At 41.7% G+C, this 26,555-nt stretch overlaps 2 protein-coding genes and 1 pseudogene across 2 annotated transcripts; 1 reads left to right on the plus strand and 2 right to left on the minus strand.

The window, feature by feature from the left end:
- Positions 1-2,310: 2,310 nt before the first annotated feature.
- On the minus strand, positions 2,311-7,382 carry trappc6bl (trafficking protein particle complex subunit 6B, like). The gene is made up of 7 exons (XM_021587458.3): positions 7,296-7,382; positions 6,963-7,054; positions 6,760-6,827; positions 6,501-6,618; positions 6,307-6,390; positions 5,900-5,993; positions 2,311-4,993 (listed from the first exon to the last, which is right to left on the minus strand). Exons 2-7 carry the CDS (start codon positions 7,050-7,052, stop codon positions 4,962-4,964), a joined length of 486 nt encoding a protein of 161 aa, XP_021443133.1. The 5' UTR covers positions 7,053-7,054; positions 7,296-7,382; the 3' UTR covers positions 2,311-4,961.
- A 349-nt stretch (positions 7,383-7,731) lies between these two features.
- Positions 7,732-12,443, minus strand: LOC110507456 (uncharacterized). Its single transcript, XM_021587459.3, has 4 exons — positions 12,132-12,443; positions 10,782-11,250; positions 10,407-10,673; positions 7,732-10,211 (listed from the first exon to the last, which is right to left on the minus strand). The coding sequence occupies exons 2-4, from the start codon at positions 11,191-11,193 to the stop codon at positions 9,763-9,765; spliced, it is 1,128 nt and encodes a 375-aa protein (XP_021443134.2). The 5' UTR covers positions 11,194-11,250; positions 12,132-12,443; the 3' UTR covers positions 7,732-9,762.
- A 323-nt stretch (positions 12,444-12,766) lies between these two features.
- LOC110507457 (biogenesis of lysosome-related organelles complex 1 subunit 3-like) lies at positions 12,767-13,750 on the plus strand (annotated as a pseudogene).
- Positions 13,751-26,555: the final 12,805 nt, after the last annotated feature.

Below are 26,555 nucleotides of genomic sequence, written 5' to 3' on the forward strand. Positions count from 1 at the left end.
AAACCCAAAACCCACAATGTCTGCGTGCATTACCTTGGCACCGGAGTCATGTCAGGGAGGGTGTGTGTGTGACTGGGAGTTGAGAGAGTAGCACTTAAGGTTATTTGAAATAAAGGTGCTCTTTAATCCTGGGGGGATTCTAACATGACCCCACCCCAGTTCAGCCTAAACAAACCGTCCCATGTCTTTTGTCATGGCACATGCAAAGTGTGGCTCGGGACGACGATAACTTTATTTCTAGTGCGAGAGCTAAGATTCAGGAAAACAATGTGATTCTAAACAACTCTGTCTGTCAATTCTTAGCAGTAGCACTGTTAGCGTTTCAGCTTGTGGAAAGCCAAAACAATCCCGTCAGTTCCAATAGGCTCAGTAGGCTATATGTGACTGGTTGGCCCAAAACGCATCAGATGATCAAGATTTGTTGTGTGTGTGGGGGGGGGGGGGGGGGGGGAATTGGATGATGGAATTGGTTAACAATATCTTAACTGAAATTAGCAATGGAAATCCCAAATAATCCAGAGACCAATCTACCCATTTGAATAGCCTGAAGTGATGTCTGACAACACAGGCGTTTGGCCGGACAGGTTTTTGTAACGGCAACAGAACCATTTGATTAGTGAACTGCCACACTAACCCCAGTTCACACAATCTTTTCCAAAGCTCAGTGGTCAGGTAGCAACCCCCCCCCCCCCCCCCCCCCCTTCAAAGACCTGCCTTCATATCCCCTTGATAACCTCCTATGGTCTCTGCCTGTCTTTTAATCAAGAGGGGGGCTTTATCTGGGGGAAGTGATTAGCCACAAGCTCTTACAAAAAACTAATCCTTTCACTAACGGCAAAAGAGAAAAAATCTCCCCAGACGTCCTGGTATTGTAACCAGATTTCCTCTCTCACCCACAAAGAATCGATCATATCTTCCCTTCTGAGGAAAGAGTGGTAAATTAAAAGTTATTGTTACTTTCTTGGAGATAAAGGCCCCATACTCACCCACCACCCATTCCCGTATTACAACCTTCTGGGAGATTTATAGGAGAAACAATAGGGGGGAAGTTATCTGGAGAGCGCAAATGTCAAACAGTTTGAGGTAAACCTTGAGCAATGACGGAGGTTATAGCCCTTTACGTGGCAAACAGGATAACACTGTTAAGCTGTTTGAAGGACATAAATCTTTTTGCATACCATAAACTACTCTGCAAAATTAGTCTCTCTGAAGTAGCGTTCAACATTTTGAATTTACAAATAATATTAACTCATATAGATGAGTATTTGTTAAATATTTATTTGATTCATTGAATAAACCTGAAACTATTTTAAAAAATTGTCAGTACTGTGTGACTGGGAGAGAAGTACAAACAAATACAATTAGATAGACACAATGAATACGATGAGATGTGTGAAAACATAGGTATGAGCAAGAAAATAATCCTCTCTGCAGCTCTCTTTTGCCATGAGCAAAGAGTGGATTCATGAGAACTTGTGACAGCAACACAAATCAGTCAAGCCAGCAGCTATGGGGCAGTGGGTATAGGAAGGGGGGCTGCTTTTGTGTCAGAAGCACTGTGTTCACTCATTCACTCCCCAGCTGCAGACGGTTTTCAGGGCTCTGGTTCCCATACTTAGATTAAATCTTCCCAATTCAAGAGATAAATGAGTGTGTGTGAAGAGGTTACTGATGAAGGAGGGGGAGGAGAAGGGAAGGGGGCGGGGACAGATGCAGGAGGGGTGGTGGGACAAGGGGTTTTTCGTAATCAGTCCAAACAAAAATAGTAAATTTTTTTCCCCTCCTGTAACTTTATTGATCACATTGTGATGCAGGGAAGGCCTGGGAATGCCATGTAGCGCTATGCAGGGTAGCAGCTGGCTCCCTGCCCAATCTAATCCACACTCTTACTGCTCCAGCACAATCAAGCTCTGGAGACGGAGACCATTTTACTGGGGTTTGGGGAGGAGGATCCTGATGTTGTCAGCCAGATAGTCTCTGTCCCTTTGACTTTGTTGTGTAAATGTTATGACATGCACAATGTTTATGGGCAATTCATACACTCTTCCCTTCTTCATTTCAATTCTCCCAGGACTCCCTTTCGCGGTCAGAAAAGAAGAGCTTGGTGCTGCTGAACATGTCAGTGATGCAAACATGACAAAAGTAAATTCTGCAAACATTACCACGCAACGTGGACAACAAGAGGGTCACTGTGTGTTACATCTGACCCACTGCCAGCCTCCCAGTGGTTAAAAATCAGCTTTCTGTATGTTGAACTTCTATATCACAAGACACTGTGCCACTTCTTTCACAGAGGACACAATGAATATATTGAAGAGATCAAACAATTATCTTTATTTGGAAAAAAAAAAAACAAAACATTTAAAGACCATACAGCTATTAAATCACAGGTACTTTTATAGCACAACAACCATGGTAGTAAAAATTGCATAGGTCTTTGAACCGGTTTCCTGGAATTACAGAAATACATTCACTACAACCAACTCTATATGGTAGAAATTTAAAAGAAATGGTACACGACACAGGGGAAAAAAATAACATTTGAGGGAAGAAATCTCTCCAGCACAGATGGTTATGTTTGCGAAAACCCCCAAAATAAAACAGAGAACTGCATCAGACCTAAAATAAAGAAATGGGGGGGAGGGGAGGAGAATTAAGAGGTGGAACTGTGGAGGATGTTTACGTGAACATACATTCAGACCAGACGGGGCGTTTGAAGTTGGCCATAGTTAATTCTCTGTTTTAGAGTGACGGAGCAGACACCACCTCACTCCAGCCTCTTTTTTTTTTTATGGCTTTAGAAAGGAGAAGTGAGACAGCTGGAGTTCTGGCTCAGAGCATTTATTTACTTCTCCCTGTGGCAAAGTAAAAGTTCTCCACAAAGAGAGCCTGTGAATGGCTCACCCCAGGTAGTCATGCCCTACGTTCTCCTTTGTGTACCTTAGTTTAAAGCTAAAGCATTCTGTTATTTGTTTCTTTTCAATGGAAAAAAGGCCTTTAACCGAAGGGATGGCGCCGGTGACTTTGTGCTTGGATATTACGATTTAAGACGTGTAAATGTGAAGGAATGATCGACCTTTTGGCTATGTTGAGGGGGGCAATACAAGGCTTGGTTTTGGAGGTACTGACATAAATCCTTTTATCCTAAGAATGCCTTTCCTTAAAAGGGCAAGGCAGGACTTTTCTAGGTAACCTGAACCAAAGCCAAACTCAAAATATTACAGTTAATTAAATAACAGGACGTGGCAGTCTAATAAAAGCTTGTTTTAGGGGAGCACTAATAAACCTGACTTGACTGATATGTCAAAATCAGGAAGAGGACACGGTCTTTGAAAAGGGTATAAAACCTATCATCAGAGGTAGGGAGAGGTTTCCAAGTTGAATACAAATAGATTTGTAACGTTAAAAAAAAAGTCTGCTTGATGTCGAAATGAATGAAGCAAATATCACAAGGGAATGAATATCTGGGACACAATCCAGTCACATAGCCTACATACATCCTCCTTCCTCTTAAATGTCCCGGGACAAGTAAAAACTAGGAAGAGCATTTATCTAACCTAGCCTAATTCTGCTGCTCTGTATTTATACTCATAATCTTCAAAACAATATGCAGTTGACCATTACAAAATGTTGTGCCAAATAGATCAATCCTGTCCAGTTGGTATTGAAGCACAATTTCATACAAAACACAGAGGTTTTGGCTTTCCCTTTGAAATGCTGAAAGCTGAACACATAGCCTTTCTAGAGCCTGAGCCACTGATGATCGTAAACAGAACAGAATGATGCATTTCAATCCATAAAACAGTAAGAGATGAGGTAACTTCCTGTTTCAGTAAGTATTACCAAACTTGATCAAATATGTTTCAAATAGTGTTTTAAAGCGGCAATCTGCAGTTGTAATAATAAACAGTGTCCTTCCAGCCCTGTTTCTGGGAAAAAGCTGAGGGATGGGTTGGAGAAATGTAACCACTCTGAAAGTCCTAGACAGAGCAATGACCATCCCAACTTATAGTGTTAACCATGTTGAGGCTATATAGTGTTTCTTTAAATGTACTTTATTTACAAACATTGGAGTAAAACAAACGTATATTTGGGTTCTGAAGGGGTAAGACAGATGAACTAAGCTCATGACGCATTTATAAGTTATTTTATAAAAATAATCAAAAAAAGGTGCATATCATGAATTTATAAGTCCAAAAATGGATGTAGTAACTGCAGATCGCCCCTTTAAAGTATTATTTTGTACAAACAACATTTTCAATCCAGGTCTTAAATGTATTTCTCTTGATGCAGGGTAAAGCAGAAAGATCATATCTCAAGATAATAACATGATTCACAAAGTTTGAAAGAGACAACTGGAGAGCTGGATATCACTACTATAATGTTCAACTGGGCTCTCTTTTCAAATGATAATGCACTCCAATTCCATTCACAGGCATGCTGTCGAGAAGAGTACATTGCAGAGACTACCCTCTAGTGGCATAAAAAAAGTTATTTTAGCAAATGCAGTCAACAAAGAGCCAAGGAAATGACATGGGATAAGTATGAAAATCATTTGAGAATAAAAATGCAATTCGTATTTGATTTCCCTCAACAACATGATACCTACAACAGACTAACTGCAATACCTTCACAAGTGTCACACTGAAGACGAATTCTAGTTAATATACAAAGACATGAAACTGATGTTAGGATACAAAATAAATCTGTTAAAGACAATTAAATAGAGGAATCGATATCTGGTGACTACATTAAGCTTTTTTTAAGTATGTTTATAAAACTCAAATAAGTGTGTAATTCTTTACAATTTATTATTGCTTTCTAAAGAAAAAATAATGTAATACAAAAATAATATGTAGTAAACCACCTTCAATGTAATGACATTTAAGGACCTTAGGGTTGACATTCACATTATTTTATTGTCACAGATGAACATAACATTTTAAAGAGGTGGGTCCTATTCAAATCTTCTGAATCACGACCTGGAATTTACCTGTGTGGGAACACAAAAGGTGGTAATATTACTTAAAAAGACAAACGTCTGACAAAGTATGGACATATTATGTACCTTGTCATTAAAGAAGCTACATGTAATATTTTGGCATTGTAATTTCAGAAAATGTCTTTAAGATACAGTATCTACAGTAATAGTGTAATTATTGGGCCCACACAAAATTGCATTTGAATCATGCAGCCTTCTTATTGGTCAACGAAAGACTGACCAGCTCTTGTTGTTAAATTAACTGGGCCTGAGCGGCACGCTAACCGATAACAATCCGTTAGCGCGTGGTACTTACACAAATCACTCAGCCTCAGTCAATTTGACAAGAGATTTGATGGCCACAAAAATATTACATGTAGCTCCTTTAATAATGGAAAAGGAATCACGGAAGTGCTTCAGGTTCTGCACCAAGCTGATAAATAGTCTGCTCAGAACTCACCAGTGTCGGCCCATATAGAAAGAGGTGCCTCTAACGGCGCTTTCTAAACGCTAGCTTAGCATGTCATGTCCGCCAAGCTAACTATGTAGAGACACCTGATCGTCTGAAGTTGCCGAGCTGTGCATGCTCAGTACAGCACTCCTTTGAAATAAAGTTGTTTTTGACATATGGAATTGTGTAATTGTATTACTTTCACGGTTACGTAATAAAGACACATTGAGCTCTTTAAGAAGTCGTCTCAAAGCTAGATAATGTTTTTGAAGTGAGATAAAACCTACTAACAAGGGATGAGTTTGTCACTCAGCTAGCCAAAGTCCTGCCCTGGACTGCTTAATAACCTTTACAGGAAGTACCTGTCACTGAACACTCTCTGACTTAAAACATCTCTGTAGTATCGGTAATGTTTGGTGTAGTATGATGGTATATGATAAATGATGATGATGATAAAAGAGACTCACATGAGGGCATTAGGGAGACCTCAGCTGTCACCACGCAATCCATCCCCAAGTTAGACAAAGCTCCTCTCACCAATCCACAGGAGTATGCCAGATACTGTTGCAAAACATACCAGACAGTTACGGCTGAACATTTACATTCGAGTTAAATCACCCAAGGCCTATATTTCAATCTATTTGGCTGAATATTCTAGAATAATGTTAAAACTTGGGCCAAATAGGGTGTGGCAAGCTTTTTTTCCATCCAAGTACTAACATGCATACTTTAACTTATCAAGTTTAACCTGATGTTAGTGCCGGGCTGGAACAAGTGTGTTCCCAGCCTGGGTCCCCAGAACCAAGATTTAAGACCACTGTTGTAAAATGAGAAACGACTGGGTCTACTTTTTAAAAACGATTGGATGTCTTACTTTTGGAGCTTCCTCGAGGTACTGCTTCCCGTTAGAAAACTGTGTCAAGAGCGCAAACTTGTTGTCTTGCAAAACATAAGTACCCTGTGTAGAAACAAGACACACCATTAATATTTGGGAGGAAGGCCATAGGTAGTGTAGTATATCAGCAGCTGAATTCCTAATCTAAAGTGCTTTTATTTTTATGGGCACACCTGGTGGTTTGTCCTAAGGTTGTCAATTTGCTTTCTGAAGACATTTATCCAGAAGTCTTTACAGATGAATTTCATGACATCCAAGTCATCTTTGAAGCTGGGCGAATCTTTTGTGAACCTGGAGGGTCAGGAAACACACAAGGTTAGCCTACATTTATTGTCATTTCAATCAGGTAAAGTGATACTAAAGTACTCAAAGGTGGAACTTAGGTCAAACTGAAATACAGGGCATATGCAATAGTGAAAACTGTTGTCCTACCTTTCTATAAGCCCCTGTCCTACTCTGAAGCCCATGCCTTCCAGAGTGGACACACAAGTTGCCCTATCCTGTGTAGAAAAAAACCCAAATAGCTAGATGTGACAACAATATACAAACACACCTTTTGATGATGACTAAGCTTTCAAACAATGTTGAGTGGGTATGTCAGGTGGCTGTCTAATGACGTTACGAGCTTAACCTACCTTGTCCATCTCCCCTCTCGAGGCTTGGTCTTTGTAAATATGGGACACCATCTCCATGTGGAGGAACTCAAAGAGTACGTCGTCGGCCATGTCTGAAATAAAATAAAAATCTTAATACGAAAAGCTAGGCAACGGTTTCTACCTGACTGACAAACGTTTAAAACATGCAAGCTAAATGATCCTGGTACACTGGTAGAGAACATCTAGCTAGCTAACGTTAGCTAGTGCTTGAAACTGCGGGCAATGCTTTCTTCTGAATTAAAATATAATTTGCTATCTACGTTCAATAAATATGATCACATATTACTAACGCATGTAAATCCAACAGATTACCTATTTTACAGCTTTGGTTTGAGTTACTTTCCGCTAAATTGCTCACGATGTAAACAAAGCGTTACTTCCTGACTACGGAACCTGCGAAGGAGGCACAACTTTGCTTAGTCGTGCCGAAGGACAAATAGCTGGATAACTGATTACAGGAGAAAATGCTAAACATTTTTCTTTAATGTTTTGTTTAGAAGAAAAAACAATCAGACACTATGAATTGGTTAATAGGGTCACCAGCTAGGACAACAATGCAAATAGTTCTTCATGCAGCTCACACCCTTCCCAGTTCATGTGAAATTCCCTTATTCATATTTTAAGACCATCACATCATTTCAATACATGTCCTTTAAATTTGACAGGTTATATGAGGACAGAGATATGCTCGCAATAGGTGAGGTGATGCACATTTTCAGTCTGGGAACACAGAAAACGTAAAAAGAAACACAATTCATGTTTTATTGAATATTTTCTCATTTTAGGCTACTTTTTGTTACAGCTTCAATGTTATGATAAAGGTATATTGGTATTCCGGGATCTGGTATTGCTTCGGGTTATTAGAGTATACTATAAAACAGTTTGGAGATCTTGGAGTGTCTGATGCTGAAAAAGGGAGCTCAAATAATTGATCCGCAAAAAAAGCTTGCATTTGAAATAAATGTGCATCATATTTTCCTTTTGAAGTAGGCCTACAATGTACATTGCAACATTCATGTCTAATTCCACAATGGCTAAAGCTACTGATTAGATTTGCAATTCATAAATGAAACTAGTCCTTCCATTACAGTGAATATTTCATTATTCACTTTTACAAATACAATAGTATCAATGACATTTCCAGGCACGTTTCAGTCCATAAATAAGACTATCACCACAAGTATGCCTCTTTTTATTGTTCTCATTTGGATTAGGTTTAATGTCAAGGTGCATCAAATACATTACACTAAATAACTAAATATCAATGGACTTGATACAAGTTCTGATTGAAGCTGGAAGTCATGTATTAAAATGACTTTGAGAGAAAAGTCGCAGTGAGATCAAAAACGTGATTTTCCGGTGTCTTATATATATTTTCACACTATGAGGTTGGAATAATACTGTGAAATTGTGAAAATCATGATAATGCTTTTTAATGTAAGAGCTGTTTGAAAAGACTGCCTGAAATTGGCCATGTTGACAGCGTTCCCCAACCCCTCCCCGTTTTTGACTAGTCGTTCAGTACAGCATCATTTTCATTCAATTGAATGTTCCAGAAAGTAAAAATGTACTGAATGCAGCACAACTTCCAAACCTCTCTGCCAATAACAGCTAATTTTCAGTTTTCCCCTCCCCACTCCCAAACAGTCCTAGCAAAATTCTTGCTTAAGACAGGTAACAAATTACAAGCAAAACATGCCAAATTGCAGTACTGCCAAGATGTAGTAATACAATTCCAAGACACAAATTAAGTGATGGATGATGTGGGATGACTCTCTTGTGAGATTTCAAATGTAGACTTCATTACCATATTGCACTTACACACTACAGTACCTCTCAGCTTCAGCAAAGCTAAAGCGAAGTAAAACCCATTCACTGACCTAAATTAAAGCAGCCATGTGTATCCATGACTATGCAAACAGCTGTGCAAATGGAGTACAAAGTCCCTGTTTAAAACAAGTCTTCAATATAGAAATGACCAACAAGTCACCAAAATATCCAATATATGTTTAGGAAAAGGAACATTTAGAAAATAGGAGATATTTGGATAAAGCCTTTGCTTGACCAGCTTCCACATGAATGTGTATGAGTTAAGAAAACATACATTTAAACATCATTTGGGGAAGCAAGTTTCAGTGGATGATTGCTGGCGAATTGGAATCTCTCTTCTTGACTAGAGTAAATAAACATCTGCGCTAAGGTTTGTCAAAATTCTCTAGATTGTAGACTTTAAAATATATCTGATTAAAACATCAGATTATTCACTTCTGTACATTAAAACATTTGGAGATGACAAAATTAAACTGAAGAAGAGAAGTTGGAATAAAAAACAAACACCTTTTTTTTTTTTTTTTTTTACAATACATTCTCAAAATGACAAGTCCCTCATAAATGTAAGCACCCATATATTTTTATTCAACACTCTTAGAAAAAAAGTTTATATCCAGAACCTGAAACAATTCTTCGGCTGTCCCCATAGAATAACCCTTTGAATAACCTTTTTTTGGTTTCAGGTAGAACTATTTCAGGTAGAACCACCCTCTGAAAAGGGTTCTACATGGAAAAAACGTGTTTTACCTGAAACCAAAAACGATTCTACCTGGATCCTAAAAGGGTTCTCCTATGGGGACAACTGAAGAACCCTTTTGAAACCATTTTTTCCTAAGAGTGTATGCTCTCCTCTGTCAGGATGAAGCTTCAAGAGCACTCAGTTGTGCTGGAACTTGTTTGAGAGTCCGTTAAGCAAAACCCCCTTCTGTGGGGAAGTGGGAAGCTGCTCCTAGGGGGATGGTCCTTGAGGTTCAGGACGCCCATGGTCTGAGGGCTGAGGGTTGGATGTGTCACTAGTTGAGTTCTCATCCCTGGAGGGTGATTCATTCTGGACCTCCAACAGAGAGACTGTCCAGGAGGGAGATGTAGGCTGTGAGGGGTAGGCCTTGCATGAGCATTGCTGGTGTCCTTGGGTTTGGACCTGTTCCATTCCTCTCAAGATGCGCACCAGGGAGTTGTGGACCTGCTGGCTGATAGGAGTGTTACTGTCATCGGGTTCGGCCTTGACCTGGCGGCCTGTGGAGAAGTTGGAGAGCTGCTCCAGGACCTCTATCTGTCGGTCCATCATACCCAGCATGCTGCAATGGAAGGCCCTTTGCTCAGCGAGTTGTTCCCCTAGCTGATGGTTCAGGATGGTGAGCTGCTGGAGGATCAGGGTGCTGGTGTCCTCACAAGTGCCTGCGGAGAAATGAACAGCAGGACAACTTGTATTTGTTTTAGGTTATCGCTGTAATATTTATTATCCAAAGCTTTAAACAATTGATAAGTACAAAGTAAAATTCCAACAGATGAATTACATATTAGTTAAAAAGAACACATTAATTACATAGAATATAGATGGTCATGTAGCCACTCAGTTATAAAAGCACTCACCAGTTTGTTCTTGTGGACTGCAGCCAGTGGGGTCCCTAGCTCCCTCACCATCATGTAAAGAGGGTACTGAATGTGGCTCTCTCTTCACTGGGTAAAGATACTCTCCAGACAGACCCAAAGTGATTATCTCGTCTGACTTCAAGGCCCAGCCCGGAGTGCTGGCGTTGTCCACTATTGGGATGGCATTGGTCTCGTCTGCTTCTCCCTCTAGAGCTGGAGCCAGGCTGTCCTGCCAAGGGGCCGCAGATTCGGGCTGAGCAACATCACCTGAGAAGAAGGGTGAGCAGAGCAGGCCAACACAAAGCATACACTTCTTTACAATTATTTAATGTAAAATAATAAATGTATAATAATCCTAAAGCCAGAAAGTAGTACCATCAGTATGATCCTCCAGGTCTGAAGGGGTCAACACCACCATATTGTGTCCATCTGCAATGCCTTGCACTGGGGCCCCCACCCGGGCCCTCCTGGCCAGCATGCGGTCCAGCATACGAAAGTAACGGAACGACTCGATGGCGGACAGGCGTGCAGCGGCGCTACGGTATCCTGCCGTCTTGATCTTGCGGTACTTGTGCTTGAGGCTCTTCCAGCGGTTGCGTATCTGGTTGACAGTGAAGTGGATGTCCCGCTTGGCCAGGCTGTAGCGCAGGCGGCGGAAGTGCGAGTCGTTTCGCTGGCGCTTCTTATCCAGCTCATGCACCAGGTCCAGCTGCTCGATGAGGGCCAGCATGGCGAAGGTGTCCGACTCTGTCCACCACTTGTTGGGCCTCCTCTCACTCAGGTCCATGGTCTCTCCTGACCCTCACTGGGTGTACCTGCTCTGGTAGCAGCCCCTGGGCTCCTCCTGGATGGGAGTAAACAAGAACACATGGAAAAAGGTTGAAGTACCACATGATAATGTAGGCTAAGATAATTTCTCTACGTTAGAGGTAGACTGAGGGATAGCCCGAATGATTATAATAAAATGGCCTGAAATAAATGTTAGACTTTCTACTGAAATAAAATGCTGTAGCAATATGCATCAATGAGCAGCATTCAAGTTGCATTATAATAAGCTAGTATTCAACACAGGAACAATGGTGGGTTAAAAAAAAAATCTATGGTATATGAAACCTCATCATGGGAGAATATGAGTCACAACAGCATCCAAAATAGATACTGGATATAAATGACAGGAATAGATTGTGAAATAAACCAATCCAGAGATGTTCATTACGACATTCACACAAGAGTACAGTGACAGTTTCTTCTCCAGTCCCTTTGAAGTTCACCCAACAGCAAATCACGACTTTCCCACGTAAATTCCACTCAGATGAGATATGATGAGCTGAGTAACGTTAGTTTGTGTGCGATATGAATTTATGCACACATACAAGAACATAACGCTTTCTACAGCGACAAAAAAAAATACATATGCAATAGCCGTTCCCTTTTGGTACAGGGAAGTACTTAAAATAAAACTGATAATGGAAATTACAGACAACTAACGTTACATCACACACCATACAGTCAGACACTCATAACTAGTCATCAACAGTCTGACCACTGACAACCTAACTTAACTAGCTTGTACTGGCTGCTGGGTGACCGTAGCTGTGTTGCAGTGGCCGTGACGGCGAATGCTGACGATGAAGAATGTAATTTCTTACAGAACACTGCGGCGATGTATTTTTTTTTCATGCACAAACTATTATTATAATTTAATAACCATAAAATAGCGCTTACTGTAAATACTACAGATGGCACTTCATATCTTCATCACAAAATATTTTACGCTGCGTCTAGGAAGCTTGCTTGCGTCGCACGATCATATGGGGTTTGTTGACATCAATAGTCTTGTTCGACATTGCAGCCGACAGTGGAGGAGACTGCCGACTGATTGATCTACAAATCACCGTCCGTCATAAATAACGACTCATTGTAATTTGTAGATCAATCAGTCATTCACCATTTACCCATGATACATTACGATTTTGATGTTCTCGAACACGGCCAATGACTGCATATGGTTGACGTTCCAAATGTCACATGTCGTTCGGTGTCTACTCTGATTGGTCAAGAATCGTACTGCATACTCCCGAGGGTTAGACTTTGTGAGGATCTGCGCAGATACTCAGATCTACACATCATCTCAATGTTCAATTTAGTCGGATTTAACAGACATCTAGGTGTACTGATTAGCGAATATGTGCAGTACTTAGTTTGGATCAACCCTAGTGAGAGAGTGTTTTGACCGACTTCCGGGTGCTCATGTGATTATTTTTTTTGCAGGACCAGAGGTATGATCATTTGTTTTACATACATTTTTCGAATAATAGCAGGCTAGCTATCTATATTGGCATTGGTGAATTGATTTAACGTAGATTGATTAACATAACAAGCCAAATACTTACATTTCATAACATGATTAAACGGGGGGCGCCTTTCGATGGTTATCATCTCGCACAAAAAAAATATTTGGGCTAGTGACCAAATTTGGGAAGGAGGCACATTCCGATGGGCACCCAGGCATCATCTGATTCTGCAACAGTTCCATTAAACAATGCATACCACCAGAACATGCTTCACTGTTCCATTAAACTGTGCCTCTCCATAAAATATTATATTTTCTACTGTAGGCCTTCACAATTATCTTGTGTATTTAGGTGGTGTGGTGTAATGGCAAGTGACAAATACCAGATAGTGGTGCGAGGCGTCAGAGACCGACTCAGATGATGAGGTATACATCACCTCCCTCTCTCCACATTCAACAGCCAGAGGGCAAAAGGTACCAGGGGAAGCATCTGAGACTGACAGCGAGGGGGAGGTTGAGAGAGTACGTAAATGTGTCATTCCTGCAAGCTCTGAAAACCCACAAATATTACGCAAGGACTTAACTCCCCTGCTTGTGATCAGAGATAACCCTGACATTCCGTCTGCGGTAGAGGAGTTGGTTGTGTCTCTACTACAACACTTTACTCCAGCTGAAATTACAGGAGAGCAATGCACGTCTGTGCACGGATGTGCCCCAGACCATAAAACAGGTGTATGGTAATGCCACAAAGGAGATACGCATGGCCACAACCCACCTAAACAGCTCCCAGAACGGCATCATCAACGCCTCCCACAGCATCCGACTCATTCTGGACGACCTCAAGTCCGTCTCAGAGGAAATAGACATTATCACCAGCTGTTATCTACTCCCCGATATTACCATCCCCTCCTCTCCCACTACCCCTATTCTCGGACAGTGATGTGCCACATTCATTGTTTCATATGTATTATGTAGGCTAAACAATGGACTTGGGAGTATCGTTATTTGTAAAAGGCACTTGTATTAGGTGAATAAATTATACATGCCATTATACTATTACTGCTCCATGTTATTCAGATAGCTTATTCAGTGTAGTTGGCCATAAAGGATTGCTAATTGCTCTCGATCATACGTTCAAGTATTTAGCTGTTCACAAGCACATGAGATGTCTAGTCAATCTCTGTCTTTTCCAATGCACCAAACCTTGTGTAGGCCTAGTGCATAGCCCACTCTTGTGGTGTCAGCAAGGCACTGCAAGGGATGCGACCGCTGTGGTCATTTTTTGCGTAGGCCTAGAGTTGAAGAAACTACAGAATCCCCATTTGCTAACGAAACAATGACAACATTGAATTCTAGGTTGTTATCATTGTGCGTTGCTGTATTCACATTTCAGTCATTGAACCGCAACTAGGCCTCTACTTTAGAGAACATTTGAAGAAACGGTTAATACAATTTAAGATACAGTGCAATCCTTCCAAAGATAAAAAAGTGTTACAAAATTGAAGATAATTTTTTTTATCCAATGGGATTCCGGGGGGTTTGATTAGCCATTATTTTTGCAGTCACTGACATTTCGGGTGAGACTGAGCATTTGGCATGGCACCCAGGAAGTGCGAACTGAAAGTGATCCATTCTCCCAAGGTCATCTGAAGGGCATGTCTGATCTCACTAGGGCTGGGCGGTATACCGTATTTTACTATATACCGGTTTGGGTTTTTACTTTACCTTCTATAACGGTATTTTTAATGTTTGGTTTGTTAAATGTGATATGCTGTGTGTAACGTCCATTTTTATAGTTTACTCCGCTACTTGAGTCATCCCTCCGCTCTCTCTCTTTCCACGCCGCTTTCCACACAGACCTAGTCCCACCTCCTGTCACCTAAGGAGAGCATTTATTTTTGCTTGACCACGCGACACTTTCGTTCAGTCTGTATGGTCAATGCAGCACATGAACAATGTTGATGACAATGATGTTGTTTCCACTTTGATCTTAATATAAATCCACATGCATTCTATAATTACAATATTAGTTTGTGTTTCTTACATCTGCAAACAGCTAGTTAGTGTTTTCTTAGCAAGTTAAGCTAAATCGTGTTTTTTCACTAATGGTAATCGCTAGTTAGCTGGGTAGTCAGAGCAAACGTAGCTAGCTAGATCTCACTGCTGCTCCAATTAACTAGAGATGCTCCATCAAGTTGACTCCCTGTCAGCAGCTGTTGGTATTTCATTGGCAAGATTAACTTTTCCATCCAGAGAACAATGCAGACATGACATTGTGTGACATATACACTCACTGGCCAGTTTATTAGGTACACCAATCTAGTACCCGGGTCGGACCCCGCTTTGCCTCAAGAACAGACAGATGTTTTCGGGCAATGGAAATGTTGCTCAGTTGGTATCAAGGGACCAAATTTGTGCCATAAAAACATTTCCCACACCATTACGCCACCAGCCTGTAGCGTTGACACCAGGCAGGATGGGGTCAGGGACTCATGCTGCTAATGCCAAAACCTTGACTGCCATCAGCATGACGTAACAGAACCTGGGATTTGTTGGTCCAGGCAATGTTTTTCCATTCCTCAATTGTCCAGTGTTGGTGATCGCGTCCCCACTGGAGTTACTTCTTGTTTTTAGCTGAAATGTTCCACGCGGACGTGATGGCATCACGCAGTTGCTGCAGATTGGATGGCGGTACATTCATTCTGCAAACAGCCCATCCAGCTCTATTGGGTTGAAGTCTGCCCACTGCGCAGGCCACTCAAGTATTCTGAACTCGCTGTCATGTTCCAGTGTTTTTCCACTCCTCAATTGCCCAGTGTTGGTGATCACGTGCCCACTGGAGCCGCTTCTTGTTTTCAGCTGATAGGAGTGGAAACCGGTGTGGTCATCTGCTGCAATAGCCCCTCCGTGACAAGGAACGGCGAGTTGTGCGTTCCGAGATTTCGTTCTGCAACCCACTGTTATACTTTGCCGTTATTTGTCTGTTTGTGGCCCGCCAGTTAGCTTGCACGATTCTTGCCATTCTCCTTCGACCTCTCTCTTCAACGAGCTGTTTCGCCCACAGGACTGCCACAGTCGCTCCATTATCGGTAACCCCTAGACATTGTCGTGTGTAAAAAGCCCAGTAGGGTGTCCGTTTCTGAGATACTGGGTCCGGGGCGCATGGCATCGACGATCATACCACGCTTAAAGCTGTTTAGGCCTTTCTAACAGTATCTGAATGCCTGTCAGCCTGCTTTATATAGCAAGCCACGGCCACATGACTCACTGTCTGTAGGAACGATGTACCTAATAAACTGGCAGGTGAGTGTATTTTGAATGGTGCCATTGGACATGGTTGGTCGTCATTCTAATGGGCACCGGGGGTTAATGGAAAAGGTTATGGCGTGTGGGAAGTTACACCATTTGTGATTGCTCGCAAGGGACTGTACCGTATGCAGTCTGCTGCTATGAATGCCACGCTTGTGAGCTGAGCGCTATTAGCACACATCGCTCCTGAAACAGAACATTTCAAGGTCACTGACTTGCCATTTTTGCATGTTAACAAGTACACAATAGCAGCAGACTGAGGGAAACTGTCAAACAATTATTTTACGGGTGCATTGGGTTCTGTTGTGACTGATCTGTCTGATTTCAAAATTCATTTGATACACTGATGGACTTGGCTAAATGAGTTACGTAAATGCCATAATAATGATCTATGCATGAAACTGTATACTGACCTCCATGATACACTAGCTTAATAATTCTAACAGCATAAAGATTCTTATTTTTAACGTACCTCTTTGCAGATGTCCTCTGTGCATACTGATTACTGTTCCAATCCGCAGATGGCTTTGACTTGGCCCTGTCTCTCAGGCTGGTTCCTGCTCTAACCCAAGCCAGTTTTACTTTAATGGATTGGATCAGTTCAGACTGTGTACAGTCAACCTGGACAACACTGGAAGTCTACCTTAAGGAACCTTTCAGTCTCCAGATGATCTCTGAGCATAATTCATTGCATCCATGACGATGACTGTCACCCCTCCAGAGTTTATTATCCTTTTCATATGCACATGGTTCGCCATAAGATAAACATGAAGAGGGTTGCATTTGGTATACATGGCGTGTCATGCCTCATTTGTTAGCACCTTGACTTTCTTGGCACAGATCTCCCAACGGACGCCTTTTTCTAGTGTCTCTGTCTCGCTTTGACCCTTTCCAGTGAACGGCACAAGGTTGTCATCAAGCCTACCCTTTTCAAATGCAGAGAACTTCCCAGCCCTGTGTTTTCCTCTCTTAATAACTTTCCACCAGTCAGACTCTAGATGGCTGTCAGTGAAGGTTTTAAAAGCTCTGCATTTGGAGTCAGGGAACATCTCAGGCTCTGAGAAAGGCATGGTGACCATCCTGTTTAGAAAGTCGTATGCGGCCTCTCGAGTGGCACAGCGTTCTATGGCACTGCATCTCAGTACTACAGACCCGGGTTCGATCCCAGGCTGTGTCACAACCGGCCGTGACTGGGAGTCCCATAGGGTGACGCACTATTGGCCCAGCGTCGTCCGGGTTAGCGGAGGGTTTGGCCGGTGGGGCTTTACTTGGCTCATCGCGCTCTAGCAACTCCTGCAGGCTGACTTCAGTCGTCAGTTGAACGGTGTTTCCTCCGACACATTGACGCAGCTGGCTTCTGGGTTAAGTGGGCAGGTGTTAAGGAGTGCGGTTTGGCGTGTCATGCTTTGGAGGATGCATGACTCGATCTTCGCCTTTCCCAAGCCCGTTGGGGAGTTGCAGCGATGAGACAAGATTGTAATTGAAAAAGGGAGTAAAATACAATAACATTTTATAATAATTGTACCGACTGGATATCACCAGTCCACAGCTAGGATGGACACGAACAGGACATTCTCCCCTGCCAGCAGAACGTTCATGGCCTCCAGGGTGCGGATCACCCCGTCTGGGCCGCAGCAGTCCAGGTGGGTGATCTCCAGCACTACACGGATCCTCCTCCCCTCGAACACCTCCATGAAGTGGATGAAGTCCACCATGACGCCCATCTCCTTCCTCACCTTGTTCATGAAGCCCATCTGGTCGCTGACGGCCAAGCTGTTCATCTGGTGCTGGATACTGCTGTCCATGGTGTAGAGCAGGTGCTTGGATGTCCGCAGAATAGCGGAGACTGCGGGAAGCCCCCAGTGTTGCTATGGCCATCGATTCCAGCATGATGCATTCTCCAATGCAAAACAATACAGTGGCAAGGACTACAACCCAGACGGGGAGGCAGAGCAGCTTTATGGCTTTCCAATTGACCTTATCACCTTCTCTCGTGCCTTTCTTTGGGTAGGGATGCTGGGTGGCTCTATAGAGGCCCAGGGGACGTTTCCTTCCTTGAAGAGGCGGATCACCAACCCAGTCCAGAGTTTATCACCGCCTGCAAATGCCAGGCCCTGAAGCGCACGAAAATCCGCCTCACCCTCTCTCCACACGGGACGGAATAAGATGATGGCGAGGAGGGCCAAGTAGCTAATCCACGCTGGAGGAGGGAGCTTCAACTCGTGCTTCTGTTCCCTCCACTCTGCTTCTGTGTTCATGTAAACTGTGAATGTAGAAAGAGTAACATAATTAGATTGTCAGAACAAAACACGCAAAAAAAACAAGGTCACGTGAAGTCAACCTAAGTGTTGAAACCTACTCTTGCTCTTCTTCAGTAGAGTTTCAGTGCGGCTGGGGCGCTGGGAGAACAGACTTACAGTGGCCGGAGGTGGCACCTTGATACATGCTCTGGACAGGCCATATGCCTAGACATCATCCAACAAGGTAACCTTCTTGTTTATTAACCAGTGTAGAGGTAGACATGGCAATCCAATAAAATATGATATTATCTGTGTCACTAAACACGTCAGATACATGTACTAACTTTCCACTTATCTTCTCTGTCCATTTGTCTATCGTTCCAATACATTGTCCATACCGAGGGAAGAAAACCGGTTATAACGTTCATATGGTATAAGAAGGAACACTTTCGATTCGCGATCACTGCAACCGATATAATCTCCAATTACCAGGAAGTAAGGAGTATTTGTTATTCTACAATGTCAATCAAATGCTGGCAGAATTGTTTTCTCCAAGAATTGAGTCGTTTCAATAAAAATCTATTGTAGATGCTTATGTATCGATGTTGCTTGAAAGATGTTTCAAATCAAATGTATTTTTCAAATCAAATTGATTTATATAGCCCTTCTTACATCAGCTGATATCTCAAAGTGCTGTACAGAAACCCAGCCTAAAACCCCAAACAGCAAGCAATGCAGGTGTAGAAGCACGGTGGCTAGGAAAATCTCCCTAGAAAGGCCAAAACCTAGGAAGAAACCTAGAGAGGAACCAGGCTATGAGGGGTGGCCAGTCCTCTTCTGGCTGTGCCGGGTGGAGATGATAACAATTCATGGCCATCATTAGTTATTCAACGATAATGTGTAAGGGCTAAAATGCAGCACTTTCCGACACTGGCCAAAGTCATACAGAGTAAATTACCAAAATTATAATGAGCGGAATTAACATAATCATAAAAAAATTAAGGCAGCTTTTCAATAAATGTTTTATGTTGTACTGCAGTTCAATGAAGGGTAAGCCCAAAGTTCTATTCAATCATGTCAGGAAGCTGCAGAACTTGGCTGCTCCATAAATTGCGACCTGGTTGTATCGATAACTTCGAGCTTGTGTTTGCACAAAAGTAGTTGCCTCAAATATGTGTTGCCGGTTCACCATGGATTTCAGCTACCAGTTCTATCACGACAGATTTCTACTGCAAAGAAAATGAAAACACAACCTCACACACACATTCACCTGCTTGTTCTTTTTTTTCCCCTTAGAGACCCGAACAAAAGTACAAATGAAGTATCAACATTTGGTTAATGAATAATACCAGACAGCCCTTTCTAATGACTTTTTTCTTTGGAGTGTAACGTATCAGCTAGTTTTAACAGAACATTACCTCCATATCTAATTATTAACATTGGATTCGACATTTCCCCCTCAAAAGAAAGTAAAACCCAGTCTTACCCGTGTCTGTGTGGGTTTCACCACATTGAAGTCAACATACAGACTGGCCCTCTGTAGAAACCAATAACACTAGTGTTGTTTACCCTACCTCACGTATATACCTGACACATTATCAGATCATATGTGAATTAAAGTCAGAATTGTGTGTATTTTGCCAGATGACTTTGAGTCCTACTACATACCTAATGGCCATGGCCCAGAAAGCAATAGTTTCTGTGTTTAATTCTAACAATGGAAATTGTAATATGTGTAAGTTTATAACAGATAAATTAATGACTCCATCCCCATTCATTAATGTTCACAACATTAACCATATATCTATACGATTCTTGGCCTTGGGACATGGGACAGGAGTGCTTCACGAACGCTTGATTTTCGACTGGTCTTTGCTCGCCTCTCGCTGATTCTCATATCCTTCCTTATAATATCCACTCTCTGGCAAAGCTTCAAATAGCTTTGACATTTGCACACTGTCCTTGTCAACCATGTATGGAAATGTTGTGATTGATAGCCCCGCCAGAGACCAATTGTCACGCTCGGCCCACGGGGGTTCCCTCTTGGTCTAATGGACGTTGGCTTCCCGAGTGAGAGTTAACCCGTACCAATCCCACCCATTACAGAAAATATGATCTCCTTCTGTGTGTTTTCCCAATGACAGCTAGAACACGATCCATGTAGCCCAATCCAGGCTCGCAACTCCATCATGATACAGAATTCAGTATGTCTGTCGTCTGTAGACCACTATGGAGGCCCACTGGACACTGTGAGTCAAATATAGAATGTGCAGTGTGATCCATGTAACACCGTCACATTCTATGTGAGGAGAGACACACACAGGTCCGTATGTCCTATGTACTGTACACTCAGTGGCCAGTTTATTAGTTGCACCACCTCATTCACGAAAATGGTTAGCTCCTACAGACAGTGAGTCATGTGGTCATGGCTTGCTATATAAAGCAGGTGGACGGGCATCGAGGCATTCAGTGACAGTTTGACGGAACGTTAGAATGGGCAAAACGAGTGACCTAAGCGGCTTTGAGCGTTGAATGACCGTCGGTGCCATGGCACTGGATCCAATATCTCGGACACGGTTGGCCTCCTAGGCTTTTCATGCATGACCGTGTCAAGGGTTTACCGGGAATGGCGTGACAAACAAAAAACATCCAGTCAGCGGCAGACCTGTGGGAGCGAAAATGTTGACGAGAGCTCGAACGAGAATGGCAAGAATCGTGCAAGCTAACAGGCGGGCCACAAACATGAATTGTGGTTTCTGTTGTGTCATGCTGATGGCAGAGTCAGGATTTGGAGTAAGCAGCGTGAGTCCATGGCCCACTCCTGCCGGGTACCAACGGTACAGGTTGCTGGCTGAATGTTTTCTTGGCACATGTTAGGTCCCTTGATACCAATTGAGCTACGTTTCCATGCCCTAAAGAAATCAGGCTGTTCTGGAGCCAAAGAGGGGTCCGACCTTGTCCTGGATGGGTATACCTAATGAACTGGTCACTGAGTGTATATTTAGCATACACACATACATATGCTCACACTTATCATGCATTGCATAAAACGTTATCTAAAACTTTAACATATGACAGTAGGCATAGGTAATTTATGCAGCATGCCACTGCCTGTGACAAATTTGATAAGCTGGTTTCTGGTGACATCTGTGAGATTAAAAACTTGACATCGCTCCTTGAGCTGCCCAATATAATTGCCCTCCTCCGCATGCACTTGTTCACATGTTGTGTCATGTCTTCAGTAATTTTGATAATTAACAGAAAATCTATGACAATCTATTGTAACTTTGGTAATTTATACTTGAAAAACTTTTAGAACATGCATGCATGCATTCATATATATATATATATATATATATATATATATATATATATATGTATATAGTATTAATGTTGTGTATCTGTGTCCCTATTGTCCATGAGTTCCTAGTAGTTAGTTTCTAGTTACCTCTGCAACTCGTCCAACTATTTACTTTTTTCACAAGTGCAACCAGTTTGGGGGCAAACATGGACAACAAATACATATTGACATCAGTAAAATAAGTGTATAGATTTATAGGATTTTTCATACTGAAATCCTCATATTAAACACCAATGGTATTCAGTAGGTTGATGGTTTATATTTAGGATAATGTTTGTCGTTCTATTTTATGTACAGTGCCTTGCGAAAGTATTCGGCCTCCTTGAACTTTGCGACCTTTTGCCACATTTCAGGCTTCAAACATAAAGATATAAAACTGTATTTTTTTTGTGAAGAATCAACAACAAGTGGGACACAATCATGAAGTGGAACGACATTTATTGGATATTTCAAACTTTTTTAACAAATCAAAAACTGAAATTGGGCGTGCAAAATTATTCAGCCCCCTTAAGTTAATACTTTGTAGCGCCACCTTTTGCTGCGATTACAGCTGTAAGTCGCTTGGGGTATGTCTCTATCAGTTTTGCACATCGAGAGACTGACATTTTTTCCCATTCCTCCTTGCAAAACAGCTCGAGCTCTGAGGTTGGATGGAGAGCATTTGTGAACAGCAGTTTTCAGTTCTTTCCACAGATTCTCGATTGGATTCAGGTCTGGACTTTGACTTGGCCATTCTAACACCTGGATATGTTTATTTTTGAACCATTCCATTGTAGACTTTGCTTTATGTTTTGGATCATTGTCTTGTTGGAAGACAAATCTCCGTCCCAGTCTCAGGTCTTTTGCAGACTCCATCAGGTTTTCTTCCAGAATGGTCCTGTATTTGGCTCCATCCATCTTCCCATCAATTTTAACCATCTTCCCTGTCCCTGCTGAAGAAAAGCAGGCCCAAACCATGATGCTGCCACCACCATGTTTGACAGTGGGGATGGTGTGTTCAGCTGTGTTGCTTTTACGCCAAACATAACGTTTTGCATTGTTGCCAAAAAGTTCAATTTTGGATTCATCTGACCAGAGCACCTTCTTCCACATGTTTGGTGTGTCTCCCAGGTGGCTTGTGGCAAACTTTTAATGACACTTTTTATGGATATCTTTAAGAAATGGCTTTCTTCTTGCCACTCTTCCATAAAGGCCAGATTTGTGCAATATACGACTGATTGTTGTCCTATGGACAGAGTCTCCCACCTCAGCTGTAGATCTCTGCAGTTCATCCAGAGTGATCATGGGCCTCTTGGCTGCATCTCTGATCAGTCTTCTCCTTGTATGAGCTGAAAGTTTAGAGGGACGGCCAGGTCTTGGTAGATTTGCAGTGGTCTGATACTCCTTCCATTTCAATATTATCGCTTGCACAGTGCTCCTTGGGATGTTTAAAGCTTGGGAAATCTTTTTGTATCCAAATCCGGCTTTAAACTTCTTCACAACAGTATCTCGGACCTGCCTGGTGTGTTCCTTGTTCTTCATGATGCTCTCTGCGCTTTTAACGGACCTCTGAGACTATCACAGTGCAGGTGCATTTATACGGAGACTTGATTACACACAGGTGGATTGTATTTATCATCATTAGTCATTTAGGTCAACATTGGATCATTCAGAGATCCTCACTGAACTTCTGGAGAGAGTTTGCTGCACTGAAAGTAAAGGGGCTGAATAATTTTGCACGCCCAATTTTTCAGTTTTTGATTTGTTAAAAAAGTTTGAAATATCCAATAAATGTCGTTCCACTTCATGATTGTGTCCCACTTGTTGTTGATTCTTCACAAAAAAGTACAGTTTTATATCTTTATGTTTGAAGCCTGAAATGTGGCAAAAGGTCGCAAAGTTCAAGGGGGCCGAATACTTTCGCAAGGCACTGTACACATCATCTTATTTCATTATTTAATACGACATATGATAAGGTCAGTTAGAGGGCACAGACCAGACGCCTGTGATAATCTGAAGTACCTAAAAGTGCCACTAGATATAGTTTGATAGATTACATAAAATCCTTGAAAGATACCAACATTCTGGAAGTTCTGGTAAACTTCTAAACCAGTAAAATACACTCCCTTGGCAACCCTAGTTCCCAACCTCCGGCTGCAAAGGCTGCCTTCAGAAGTGTGCATTCATCGCTGGTAAATTAATTCAGCTGGGAAACTCATTTAAATTCCATTACTGGCACTTTGCAGGGCAAAGAAAAGTGCATGGGAATCAGATAGGAGGATTTCTAATGAGCAGTGTGGCCCCTAGCACAATTCCTCTGAGATATGCCGTCTCACCAATGCCATCACACTGGTAAATAGATTTTTTTTTAAACAATGAATGAGAAAATAAATATGCAAAGAAAATGAATTAGGTTTCTAATGCATGATGTGTATAAATTCATCCATCTTTAAAGGTGTGTTAGTGGCTCTTTTGACTTCTCGCCATGTTTAGCATTTTCATTTATTTATTGTGTGCGTTATGAATTCCATTGCAAACGAGTCACCCATAGCTTACAGTATAGGTGGACATTTTTCCACATACCAACCAGATCTCAGACTCAATGTGATTCAGCAAATGGTTGTGGAGTTGTTGTGTATTGTGACAATGTCAATACTGTTTATAATGTGTGATTCTACATCTGCACGGGTCTATTTAAACTTCAATTGGAAATGTCTCTGGAGGGACCATTGAAGCAACAAATACATTTATTCTAGCATATATTTGCCAATCGATTAACTTGCTCCATAAGCCCACACTGTTTTCTCTAAATATTTGGAAGAAAGTATTTTCATGGATTATAAATGGAGTATACATGTTATTACTTATATCACCTCCTAAACACACTTTTTGTTCATTTGAATTAAATATACATATTCTACGTGTATTGAAGAGACAATCTTTATAATGTCCAAATAGCTCAATTAACTTATGTACAATCATACGATCAAATACATACCTAGCCTCTCATAAGCAAAGATATGGCTTTCCCATATCAACCATTTCAGTTTGACAATGCATGTCTCTACAGTGTTAGCCTATCAAGAGTTGAGATTCCGGGTCTGTTCATAAAGGCTGGAGCTCTTTCAGATTCTGATTTGACTCAGAAATGTGTGCTTATTCTCCTTTTTGCCTGTAGAGGGCTCTCTTGACCTGTCACTGCCCTCTTTGGACTGTTGCTATGGGTGCCCACATTGTAGAGGGGAGGGAACCATGACTAGGTGAAATGGTGGATTTTGTAACCCTCTCAACATGACAATTAGCATGCAGGAACCCCTGGGAAGCTAGAAACACAATCAATCCAAATGTGGAGGTTACGTAAACAGGCACTAGTTTTTAATAGGAAAAGCGTGGTGATAGCTCCACTGCTTTCACACAGCCTTTGTGTCAGTGCATTGAAACAGTAACTGCTATTTTACAGTCTCTATTTTAACAGGATAAAATGACAAATGCAAGTGGGTAATTTAGGACAAAGATATGGTGAAATAAGTCATGATTACAGCAAGCAATCCATTTTTGAACATTTATAGTCACTCCTCTTATCCACTGTATATAATTTTAAACGACACGTTATGCAGCAAAATGGTTAGCTCAAGGGTGGTATGGATGAGCTCGATTTTGAGATTAAAGGGCCGATCCGCATTCCAAACAATAACCAAGCTGTCACTGCTACTTATTTTGGTAAACCGATGAGGGACGGGGCTTGAGAAATATAAGGACGGAACATCCATGAGCTCAAAATGACGGCTTTAACCATTTTTCGAAGACATACAGAGTTTGCATACATTTACTTTACTTTGACCATGTTTAAAAAAACATCGGAGTATTCTGATGGGCTCTTCTTCGAGAATCAACAGCTATAAATGATTACTTTTAACAGTCCAGAAATGCATGCAGCAACTCCAGATTGGCCCTTTTTAGGTGCGCTGCTGGAGAAAGTCATCATATGATGCATATCTTCCATCGAAGTCGGTGTTATGTCATGCATTATCCAGAGAGACAACCACGGCCAGCACCGCCGTTGTCTTGGTTGGCCATTTCAACGGCGTGTTTGGTGAGGCATGATCTACCATGAAGTATTGATGTAAAAAGTGTATGATGCAATCCTTTGACACAGAGTCCTGGCCACATGCACAGAGTCCTCCAGCATACCCATCTGCTTGCTGCAGTGGCAAACATCTAATAAGATGACAATGTGCAGTATGTGGCATTGGTCGACAAGTCAAAATGGCTGCTTTTGAAATTCATCATGTTGCGAGAGCGTGGAATTGAATAAACATTCATCAGAATATCATGGAACTCCTGCCTTATATGTAATAGCGCATGAATAGGGTTGCAATTTTGCAAAGGGAGGGTATGTTACTGGAAACATTCAAAGATTATCAGTAAACTACCAGAATTTTGGTATCTTTCAAGTATTTTATGTAATCCATCACAAGACATCTAGTGGCCCTTTTTGGGTACTTCAGATTATCACAGGTGTCTAATTATCTCTCACCTCTCTTTGGCCTTATCACATGTAAAATACACTGAACAAAAATATAAGTGCAACATGCAACAATTTCAAAGATTTTACTGATTTACAGTTCATATAAGGAATTCCCTAATCTCTGGATTTCACATGACTTGGTCACACATTTTCTTCATGCTGCGCGACACATCTACCACACAGAATTGATCAGGCTGTTGATTGTGGCCTTTGGAATGTTGTCCCACTCCTCTTCAATTGTTATGTGAAGTTAATAGATATTGGCGTGAACTGGAACACGCTGACTTACATATTGATCAAGAGCATCCCAAACATATTCAATGGGTGACATGTCTGAGTACATTTAAAGCTTCCAGGAATTGTGTACAGATCCTTGTGACATGGTGCCCGTGCATTATCATGCTGAAACATGAGGTGATGGCGGTGGATGAATGGTACG

This window comes from Oncorhynchus mykiss, chromosome 27 (assembly GCF_057628025.1).
Source record: "Oncorhynchus mykiss isolate SJ-2025 chromosome 27, ASM5762802v1, whole genome shotgun sequence".
NCBI classification, from domain to species: domain Eukaryota; kingdom Metazoa; phylum Chordata; class Actinopteri; order Salmoniformes; family Salmonidae; genus Oncorhynchus; species Oncorhynchus mykiss.